The sequence below is a fragment of the Sesamum indicum genome, linkage group LG3 (assembly GCF_000512975.1).
Source record: "Sesamum indicum cultivar Zhongzhi No. 13 linkage group LG3, S_indicum_v1.0, whole genome shotgun sequence".
NCBI classification, from domain to species: domain Eukaryota; kingdom Viridiplantae; phylum Streptophyta; class Magnoliopsida; order Lamiales; family Pedaliaceae; genus Sesamum; species Sesamum indicum.
In genome coordinates this window covers 21,182,210-21,193,579 of record NC_026147.1, presented here as the reverse complement: position 1 = coordinate 21,193,579, position 11,370 = coordinate 21,182,210, and the positions used below count along the sequence as shown (strand labels likewise).

Sequence of the window (11,370 nt, the reverse complement as noted above, 5' to 3'; positions counted from 1 at the left end):
TGCATTTCGCGTAGGATATGAGCTGATTAGGACCCCTCCACAAATCATACACACATTGTGAAATGCAGAATCAGAAACCCCACTTTCATGCACTATAATTGAGTCCCTTCGAATCAAGAATTTCCACTCTAAAAGGAAAAAAAGAAAAAAGAAAATCTCTTTTTCTTTATAACCCTTTTTCTTGATTGGATCTCTCCCACTATGTTAATTAAAGAGGATAAAAACAAGTTATGTTTTAGAAAAGTTTGAGAATTATTTCCTTTTATGTGATCGACCGGACAATGCTGGTATATATGTGTATGTGTAAGAGGATAATAACAAGTTATATTTCGATAAAGTTAGATAATTATTTCATTTTGTGGGGTCGATGCATTATATACATATGCTATGCTTTCTCCTGATCATATAGATATATATATATTGATCAAAATTATGAAACAATATTTACAATAGTCCAACAAAGAAAAGATAGGATCAAAAGAGAAAAAGTATGATAGATTCTTGGTGCTCCTACTTTTCTCAAGAAAAACAAAACAGTACAAATTAGAAGGAAATTCTATTATGCACCAAGGAGAAAAACACCAAACAATGAGCATTAAGTCATGTTAGCTATGAAATTTATTATACTAATACGACATAATTCACATTATTTGATATTTCCAAACCGGATGCAGATAAGAATTTCCCAGCAATTTGCTTTCTTGGAATATAGTGCTAGTTCCTCAACATTTTTAGCTAGTGGTAGTACTGTACTTGATGCTCATAGATCAAACTGGTTTTTTGGCTTGGTGGGATTTGCTGTTTCCTTAGTCTTGTTGGACAACTTGCAGCAGTCGAATTTGCACGGGTCGGCCTCGATCAGAAGCTGCACGACCTCATTCATGGTCGGCCGGAGCACTGGGGTCCTGCATGTGCAACGTACCGCGACACGAAGGACCTTAATCATGTCCTCCTCGTATGATCCCACCACACGTTTGTCCAGCACGTCGGCTGCCCCTTCTTTAGTCTCTACCTTAGTAGACACCCAATAAATGATGTTCTTGTTCTCTCCAAACTCTGCCTCCACTGGCTTTTTCCCTGTTATTAGCTCCATTAGCACCACTCCGAAACTATAGACGTCGCATTTGGTGGTTGCCTTGGAAGAATACGCGTATTCTGTCACATAATGAAAACAACGATAGAAACATCAGGATCATGAAGTTGTTAAAGAACTAATCTAGTACAGTATGACATACAGAAACTAAGTAATTAACTAAAACTGCAAGAGATGATGTTAGAACTTATTTGACCTGGAGCTAAGTAACCATAAGTTCCTGCTATCTCCGTGGTCGTAGAATCCTTGGATCCTCTAGCTTGCAGGACTTTGGCAATGCCAAAGTCTGCAACTTTGGGCTGGTAATCAACGTCCAATAGTATGTTGGTAGATTTGATGTCTCTGTGGATGATTGGTGGCATTAGATCATGGTGCAGGTAAGCCAGGCCCTGAGCGATCCCCAGAGCGATTTGATGTCGAGTAGGCCAATCCAGGAGGACTTTTCCTCTGTGAAGTGCATCCCAGAGGTTCCCGTTCGACATGTATTCGTAAACCAGCAAACTGCAATCCAAGCTGGAGAAATAGCAATAGAGCTTCACAATGTTCTTGTGCCTAATGCTTCCAAGAGTCTCAACCTCAGTTTTCAGTTCTTTGTCAAGAATCAGCTGATCGTCTGATGCTGAATCTTTAGATTTCTGACTCCAGAGCTTCTTCACAGCGACAACTTCACCGTTGTTCAGCTCAATCTTATAAACGGTCCCGGATCCTCCGTACCCCACGATGTTTTTATCTATCATGGAGTCGATGATCTCACGTTGATCAAAACTTAGGCGATGGAAGCTTTTAACATCATAGGAGAAAAACGAGGACGAGAAGGCGTCATCGTTATCCAGCACTACACGGTCTCTGTTGAACCATCTCTTCAGAAACAGGATGGTTCCAACAATCAAGATTCCAACTGAAATGCCTATTACCCAAATGCAGTTCAATTTCTTTCGGTTGTAAGTTTGAGCACAGATGGGGAAATTGGGGCTTGATGAATCGAGATGGGCTGGCACACAGAGGTTCGGATTGCCTGACAAGCTCTCCAGCAATCCTCCCTTTAGGAATGAGAGAGGAATGGGGCCTGAAAGCTGATTGTTCGAAAAGTTCAATGAATTTGGCAACAGGTCACTGAGACTTTCTGGGATTTTCCCCGTCAGGTGATTGCTCGACAGATCAAGAACATTGAGGGATTTCAAGGAAGAGAGTGATTCGGGGATTGAAGAGCTCAGCTTGTTACCTTGTAGAAGCAAAAGATTGAGCCATCTTAAGTTGCCAATTTCAGAAGGTATTGGGCCAGAAAGGAGATTGTTGCTGAGATCAATTTTGACAAGATTGACAGCAAGAGAGATTTCAGGAGGGATAACACCTGAAATCCTGTTTCCTTGCATGAACAGCTCTGATAAGTTTCTTGCATTGAGAATAGCTTTAGGAATGGATCCAGTGAAATTATTATACCCCACATCAATGATTGATACATGGGGTAGAGACAGAATCCCTTCTGGTAGTTTCCCCTCCAAATTATTACTACTGACTCTAAAACGGATAAGAGACTTACATTCTGCATAACTTTCAGGAAGTTCTCCAGAGAAAAAGTTCTGAAGTACAAGAAGATAATTCAGTTTTCCACCACTGCACAATCCTTCTGGTAGTCTCCCGGACAGACGATTTTCTGACAGGTCCAAGGCCTCCATGGCCGACGCCCTTCCAAGATTTTGTGGAATTTCTCCTGTCAAAAAGTTGCCGTAAAGGGATAAAGTGTTCAAGGTTGTTGAGTTTGCAATAACAGCTGGAATTTCTCCTTCAAGAGTGTTGTTGTAAAGCTGAAGGACTACGAGCTTCGGAAGCCGGCATATGGATTCTGGAATTCTGCCGATGAATTTGTTGACAGACATGTCCAAGTCTCTGAGTTCTGTCAGATTTCCAAGCTCCGTTGGGATTTCCCCTTCAAGTTGGTTGTAATAAAGCTCAAGCTCCTGCAAATTTCTCAGCAGCCCGAGTTCTTTGGGTACCCTGCCTACTAAGTAGTTGCCGCTTAACTCAAGATCAATCAGAGAAGTCATGTTTCCCAGAGCAGGTGGGATTTCTCCACGCAACATGCACGTCGTCAAGATCATGGACTTAAGTTTCGTCAACCTGGTTATGTTCTCCGGCAGCTCCCACAAGTTAAAATCTCCGTTTTCATTGAAATTCAGCACCTCAAGGTTGGTCAGATTAGTGATTGACATAGGAAAATTACCCGAGAAACGGTTATAAGAAAGATCAAGAATCCTCAAGGACTTCAAGGGTGAAAAATCAGGCAATGGTCCAGTGAGATATATAGAGCTCAGACTCAGTTCTTCCAGGAAAGAGCAGTTGATGATGCCAAGAGGGAACGAGCCAATGAAGTTGTTATTTCTTAACCGAAGAACACGTAATCCAGGAAGATAAGAGCATATTTCTTCAGGAAACCTCCCGGACAACGACCAACCTGAGATATCGATCTGCACGACATTTTCTTGATCGTCACAGGCTATCCCGGTGTAATTGCAGTAACTGTTCCCTTTGCCGGAAGCCCAGTTGGATAAAGAATTCCCGGATACCGACTTCTTGAAAAGATCAAAGAACTGAGACTGACTACTTATATTTGCTCGGCAAGAGATATAATTAGCCGAAAACACAAGAAGAAGAAACAAAAACAGGCGGTGGAAGGCCATCGGAATCATGTGTTAATTAGGTGTTGAGGAAAGGGAAGAGTAGAGGGAGATATGGATTGTGTTTTGTTGATGGAAAGGAGGAGGAGAGGATGAGAAGAGATATATAAGTGGAAATGATTGATGGGATCATTGGGTGCAGTAGCAAAGCAGAAACACAAAGGCGTTTGATGATGAAAGGGAGAAAAAAGGAGGTTCTTTGGTGCAATTTTTGTATCAGATGGAGATTGAGAAGCGCATATGTTTCTTTGCATAAAGAAGCTTTAATTTTTATACTCCCAACTCCCACTAATTATCTCACAGAATAACATCAACATGAGTCCTCCCACCCCACCCCCACCCCCACCCCCACCCCTTCTTTTAATATATACAAGGTGTTTGATGAAAATTTGAGTTCTGTGTGATGCATCCCACAACTCTCAGCATGGTGCCCCTTGATCAAGACAACAATCTTGTTCTATAATAATGATGGCCATGATCAAAACCCTTTGTTTTTTCAGATTGAGTACTAGCTTGTTCTTCTTACAAGACAACTTGCGATATATCATAATGATGTTAGTGTAGTATGTTTGGCTTGTCTTGTTTTAGATAAAAGTAGAAAAAGTGAAAATTTTGAGTATATATACACAACTTTCCTCTAAAAGCTGCTGCCATTGTATCATTATTTTATGTAAGACTTATATGTATGGAGAGAAAAAACCATCATTCAAGAATGATGTCTTATTTTTGGGACGTTCAGGAAAAAGATCTGAATGAGAAAATTCTTTTATTTTCAGAAAAAAATTGTATTTTTCGTCTTGTAAATATGATAAAGTGGTATTTTTAATCCATTTGAAATTCATTTTGAGATGAAAGATCAAATTTTTAAAATAATAGCGCATTGAAGATATTAATTTGTCACCAAGAATTACTAATTTGACTTGAAAATGTCTCCAATGTGCCGCCATCACACACTTCCACCAACAAATGTTCTCAATCTGCAACTTCTTCTTCACTAGAAAATTTTTTTAATATTGCCTACAATTTTTTGGACTAAAGCCGTGGTAAAGTAATCATTATTTATCATCATTAGATAAAAATTAATGTAAAAATTTATCTTATTCATCATAAAAATTATTTTTGTCATGGCTATGAGCCGTAGCAAAAAAATTTGTCATGGTTCTTAGGCATAACAAATGTTTTAACTATACTTGCAAAAACTACGGCTATTAACTATATACAGTAAAACCTCTATAAATTAATAACTCTGGGACCATGAAATTTTATTAATTTAGAGAGATATTAATTTATCGATAAATTAATATTTTATTAATTAAAAGAGAGATTTTTTAAATTCAGCAAATTTAGTACATATGTATTGAAAATAAATGAATTCATATATGTTTCATTGATTATATTCATGCATCAATTAATTTTTCATAACTAATTAATATATTCATGTATAATATCAATTCATTATTTACAATTAACTATTATATTCATAGACACATGTATCAATTCATTGGAATAACTTAAATATACATATTTACATTAATTCGTTGCACTTAAATAACTATTATACCCAATTAAATATATTCATACATGCATACTACATAAATCTCAATATGATAATAAAATAAATCATAACACCCAACCATGTCTTCTCATCTAAAAGGCATCGCAAAATCATCCATGAATGATCAAATGCATAAAGCATTACAGACTTCACATTTTAGTAAATTACCATAATATTTATAATTGTAATATTTATGAATTATTAATTTAGAGTTTTAATGGGACCTAATATTTATAAAGGAATTTTCCAAAAAATTATTATTTTATTATCTTATCGAATTTGATGATTTTTTATAAAGGCCCAAGTCGGGACCGGAAGATTTTATTATTTTAGAGAGTTTATTAATTTATAGAGTATTAATTTATAGAGGTTTTACTGTACTATAGTTATTTATTTTTAATCATAACAATTATTTATTATTAAATGTTATATTTCTTCTTATATTTAGAGGAGCAAAATTTCAATTTTTCCTTATCTTTATATATGTTCTAATGCTTAAAACGGTTTTGTTTAATTATAGTTTGAGAATATGTAGAATAATTAATGTTTTAGTTACTATCTTAATTAATTATTATTTAATCACAACTTGATTATGACTTATTATCATAAAATAAATTCTTTATATATATATATAGTCCATTTGTATTCTTCATACACACACTTCCCTATAAAACATGTACAATACTGTAGAAAATTAATTAATTAGGGTGCTGACCACAACTTGGAATTACAATATACAAATATACTTGCAATCGTATTGGACAAATGTTTTAAGTGATTTATGGCTCATGATAATTAAGACAAAAGAAAGGGTCTGTCTTAAAGTGTACTTCGATGACGTTACACTATTTTTAATAGATTTTAGCATTTAATTTTGTAATAACGATATTGGGATTTCTTGTTTAAAATTCTCAAGTGACATATTGGATTTGCAGTAATAATAAAAAAATTCTAGTCCAAATTGATTGTCTTGTCACAAATATAATACATTGATTATATAATGAATATACGGTGCAAAGTGACTAATCATATAGTAAATATAGTACACTTCTTATATGATCAATTTCATCCTACAAAAATCAAAATTGTAAAATTGGCTAGTTCCATAGTTTATGATCATTTCAAACATGGGCCACGCTTTATGGGATTTTAAACTTAACCCCATGTCTCGTTTAAAGTTCGAAAAAAAGGCCAAGATATTGCCAAAACAGAAAAACAAATCCTCCCACTAACACAAGTTAAAACTAGCGATCAATTATTTTTTTGACTCACATGCACGTGACTTTCACGTGGTCTTCTACCGTTAATATTAATATCTGTTAATATTTGGGTCTTTTTAATAATTTTAGTGAAATATGGGATTAAATTTAAAATTTCATGAGATGTGAGATTAAGTTTTAACTTAACTAAATTATGGGATTAGTTTTATATTTTTGCCTCCTTGGAAACTTATTTGAATAAGATTGTTTGTCATAATTTTGTATCGGACAATGCAGCTTTTTTTCCCATGGTAATTTCATGATTTCTTTCTTTTTTATAGAAATGACAATTATGTGATGTTTGATCAAACTAATGCATTAATTCGATAATTTATCAATATAATTAAACACTATAAAATAAAATTACGATAAATTCATATAAAATAAAATAAATACTCACATATTGGATTGGACTCGAACTCATAATAACAAAATTATTTATCGGACATCAATTTTAATCATTAAACTAAGATATTATTGATGAGTGTAACATCATGAGTTGGCGGGCTGATTACACTCTGCTCATCTGATCACCAACATAAATAAAATAAAAAGAGTAATCCGATGGTTAAAGATTGGGAAGGAATGATTGAGTTGGGATGAGAGATGAGTAGGCAGGGTGCATTTGCAGTAGGCCGCATCAAATTCCCAAACTCCATCTTCAAAATATTCTGCTAATTAATTAATTAAAGAATATTATCATAATTAGAGTCAGATTTACTTTAAAAGAGTCATAATCATGATTCCAAACATGCAATTAATTAAATATCTTTAATGGAACTCCCATTCTCTCTCTATTTTAACTGCTTACATTTCCTTGGAATAATCATTCTGTCTCACTACTAAGCCCACCATTACTAACTCCAAATTATACAAAATTCTAACCTAAAATCGGGTTTTGTTATATATAAACAGATTATATGACGAGTGCTATATACTTGTTTTATGATTGGTTTATAATTTAAAAAGTATTATGAAACTTGATCTGGATAAGAACTTTCTCAAAATTATATAGTAACTGTATTTCAGCATCCTTTTTAAATACCATAATTTGATTTTTACTACTTTAATTTTTTAAATTATACTTAGACCCCTCAACAAATATCCAATATGGGTATATATACACATCAGAGTGAAAAAGAAAACTCATGAAGATAGTGCACAAAGCATCATAGTTTCATCTGCTAATTGGTGCTGCAAATTAGTATTTCTTTTTTGAAAAAAAAGAAAAACCATGCCAAACTTATTTTGAACATTTTAATAAATTAGTTCGAGTTGATTATAATTTGATAGTTTCTAATATTTTAAAAGCTCTATAATTTTATTTTATTTTTAAATAAAATTAACATAAGCTCGAAAATCATTTAATATAATATATGAGTTTATAAAATCGTTTTAGAAAACTGAGCCGAACATATTGGCCTAATATGACTTAAGAGGTTAGGCGCAAATTGAAAAGTTAGGAAATAGCCAACTACTTTATTTCTATATCAACATTTATATAATTCATATTGTTAAAAGAAGAAAAAAACATTAATGCATAGTATTTTGAAAACCCATTTGTTTTAGCAAAGGGGCTAAGGAATATTTTCAGCAAAAAATAATTTACTGCATCATTCGATACATCAAAATATTACAAAAAGAAACACGTGTCAAACACATATTGCCGACAAATTCACTTGAATTAGAGCATAAAACTCAAGACAACTTGTTTGTAGTAGAGTCTCAACATTCGATATCAATCTTACTACTTGAACAATGCCTTCGTAAGATAAGAAAACAATCCCAACTACTGCAATTATCAAGACTCTGGGATTAAATTTTACTTGTGATTTGTGTTTGTGATGATTTTTGCAGGGACATGAAAGTAGAATGGAAAAAATTATAACTCAAATCAACTTCCTCAACTTCCAAGCTCCAATCCAGACTACTATGCACTGTTAAAGATCTGTTGCTACTTCAAATTCTTGAAGAAACAAACAAGCAAGAAAAGCTATATACACATATACAATGCAAACCTTTTTCCGTTCCTCAGCAGCCTATGATTTTGGCCGGCAATTACCGTGAGACTCAGACCACTTTACTCCACATCGGTAGCAGAATTCATATCTGCACCGGCAGGTCATATGCACACAGCCCTCGGTCTTTTCGACATACACATTGCATTTGGGGCATTTCTGCCAGTTCTTCTTCTTGGCAAGAAGTTTAACTATCTTGTCGTCTTTACCTCCTCTTTTTGCGTACAGCTTCTGGAATTCCTTGCACGTGAACTCAGAATGCCAAGGGACAGCACATTCTGCACAGAATGATCGCTTGCAGATGAGACATTTTATCTTCCTGATGACTTCCCCGGAATCGTTCACCAACAGAGCCAAACAATCACGAAAGGGACAATACAGCTTCTGAGACTCGGGAATAAGGGACATGCATAGCAACTCGTCCCATTGAACGAGTGTATCTTCTGGGATCATTAGCCTACAAGCATCAAAATTCAGTGCGGCTTTGCAGTTTATAGCAGGGCAAGATATCTCTTTCAGTTTGTCTTGGATCTTCGTCACGATATGGCTGGTTGTGCAGTCATAACAGAAGGAGTGTGGACATTTGTCGTTTGTGAACATCTGCCAGCTCTCTTTGTTCTCCAAACAAATTTCACAGAAGCTTTGGGATGAGTTCTCAGGTTTGATTTCGAACTTCATCAGCTCTGTGTTCATAATAGGTTCTTGCACAGACGAAGATGGATTATCAGCTATTTCACAGGTGAAAATAGAAGCCAGCAATGCTTCATGGAACTGCATTTCCTCTGCATACTCGGCATCATCCGTTGTGAGTTCCTCTGCATATTCAGCATCAACATCTGCGATTATTTCACCTATAATTCCTGGCAAGAATGCTGTAAATAAAAATTTAAGCAAACAAATAGATATGACTGCTATTTGTAGTATATAAACACAACTTAACAAAGCATTACCACCCACATTCGATAATAGCAAAGGTGTATCTAGGTGGTGAAAAATAAAATACGCCTATCCCGTGCTTTCATGAATCAAGCAAGAATACAAAACTATAATAGCAAAGACCAATGCGCTTCTAGGATGCTATTCAAATGGCAGAAACATAAACATATCAAAGTTAAACTCCCACATCAAGAAGGTTTTTCTCCTAATACATTCTTGACACAGATTGAAGATGCTGGACGTTGAATGGCAACGTAAGAGACACATTATCAATTGAAGATCAATCAATCCATGAGGGAAAAAAAACATTAGCAATGGGCAACCATGGCGATGGCCAGATCTTGAAGCTTATTTACAACAATTACTTTGTAGCTAAAATTCACCAGGAACATACCAACAGACTTCGACTCAACACTTCACAGACACACATAGATCAAGCAGAGCTCCACAACTGAACAAATGGATTACTCAGAATCAACAGTTCCAAACCCAAAAATTGCCAACAACATTATAGGCTTTCTGGGAGTTCATCATTAAGCAGTAACTATATCTTGACCCAAAAAAGGATATCATTAAACAATATATCTAAAAATTATGATATAACAATACTTGCACTTCATATTTTTTTCATAGAATATGCACAATAAACGATTAACATAAAACTAAAAATGATAACAAAACAGGATAAAGCATAAATGATGACTCTTATGCTATGAGAATTCATCATATCCATTTCAGCGTAATAATATTACATAATTATTTCTCCAAACAACAGCACCACACACACACACACTTTTCATCAATACCCACAAAAACGAGAAATAAAAACTTTACCACCGTCGTCGGTGGGTCCCAAAGTCAGCCCCTCCGGCGACTCTCCGTTGACCTCGGCCTCAAAAGCAGCCGCAGGAATAAAGGGCTTATTGATTTTCTTCCTTTTGTTGGAAAATTTGACCAAAAATATCCATGCAGGCGCAGTGATCGCAAGAAACGTGCCAGCAGAGTACAATATAAATGAAATCACTGAGACGCCGGAGTCTGACCTGAAAAAGGCTAGAAACTGGTGGTATAAAGCGATTACGCCTTCGAGATTCGCCGCAATTCCACCGGAGAATTCGAGGGCCGCAGGCCACTTCAGGGCGGCTAACGGCGGCATCCCCACCAAAACCATATGGAGGCGCTGGATTTGGAGAAAAATTCCCAGTACAGTGCTATCTATATAGCACTATTTCAATTCCTTCAGGGACTCTATGTATATATGTATTATTATCACTTACTTTTTTTCATATTTGAATATTATGGGATTTTGATGGACTTTGATCAAATTATTTCCAAAAGAAAAAACTCAGAAAATTTCTTACTTAATATTTATGGAGGGGAAAAACATCTTTGGCTTATAAATGAGACTTTCTAATTTCTATTTTTATAATCTAAAGTCAACTACTCTTATATTAAATCATAATTTATGACATTAATATTTTTATTGAATTTGGGTGGTTTCGATTTCAATATATATATATATTAATATTTGATCAAATTATTTTTTAAAAAATTGAATTACTTGCATATACCTTAAAAATAGCTTAAATTGAACATAAAAAATAAAATAGTAGGTAATAAAATTAAAATTTTGTGCGCGAATATTTTAATATTTTAATATTTTTTTGTCATGTATAGTTATTCAGCTTTAATCATTATAAAGAAAACTTTATTGAATATTTAATTGAACCCATTTTTTTTTTCTAATTATGTACGAATATTTCTTATATATATTTTAATCATTACTTATTCTAAAATTTGAATTATTTACATGTTTCATTTTAATTTAAAAAGA

The 11,370-nt window shown here is 34.5% G+C and overlaps 2 protein-coding genes across 5 annotated transcripts; both read right to left on the bottom strand.

Annotated features, from left to right (window-relative positions):
• LOC105159065 (receptor-like protein kinase HSL1) lies at positions 470 to 4,019 on the bottom strand. Its single transcript, XM_011076004.2, has 2 exons — positions 1,290 to 4,019; positions 470 to 1,155 (listed from the first exon to the last, which is right to left on the bottom strand). Exons 1-2 carry the CDS (start codon positions 3,778 to 3,780, stop codon positions 761 to 763), a joined length of 2,886 nt encoding a protein of 961 aa, XP_011074306.1. The 5' UTR covers positions 3,781 to 4,019; the 3' UTR covers positions 470 to 760.
• On the bottom strand, positions 8,393 to 10,831 carry LOC105159064 (E3 ubiquitin-protein ligase arih1-like). Of its 4 annotated transcripts, none has more exons than XM_011076002.2 (2): positions 10,371 to 10,831; positions 8,393 to 9,436 (listed from the first exon to the last, which is right to left on the bottom strand). In XM_011076002.2, the coding sequence occupies exons 1-2, from the start codon at positions 10,705 to 10,707 to the stop codon at positions 8,622 to 8,624; spliced, it is 1,152 nt and encodes a 383-aa protein (XP_011074304.1). In that variant the 5' UTR covers positions 10,708 to 10,831; the 3' UTR covers positions 8,393 to 8,621. The 4 variants fall into 4 exon arrangements, with proteins under 4 accessions (XP_011074304.1, XP_011074302.1, XP_011074303.1 ...); XM_011076000.2 differs by having other exon boundaries at positions 8,393 to 9,472; positions 10,371 to 10,829; XM_011076001.2 differs by having other exon boundaries at positions 8,393 to 9,460; positions 10,371 to 10,829.

What these genes read in the sequence shown, in the direction of transcription:
- LOC105159064 (XM_011076000.2), bottom strand. Translation starts at nt 10,707, where the DNA reads ATGGTTTTGGTGGGGATGCCGCCGTTAGCCGCCCTGAAGTGGCCTGCG. An exon ending in GGGACCCACCGACGACGGTG is followed by an intron (nt 9,473 to 10,370) that starts GTAAAGTTTTTA and finishes TTTTATTTACAG; the next exon opens with CATTCTTGCCAGGAATTATA.
- LOC105159065 (XM_011076004.2), bottom strand. Translation starts at nt 3,780, where the DNA reads ATGATTCCGATGGCCTTCCACCGCCTGTTTTTGTTTCTTCTTCTTGTG. An exon ending in TTATGGTTACTTAGCTCCAG is followed by an intron (nt 1,156 to 1,289) that starts GTCAAATAAGTT and finishes ATTATGTGACAG; the next exon opens with AATACGCGTATTCTTCCAAG.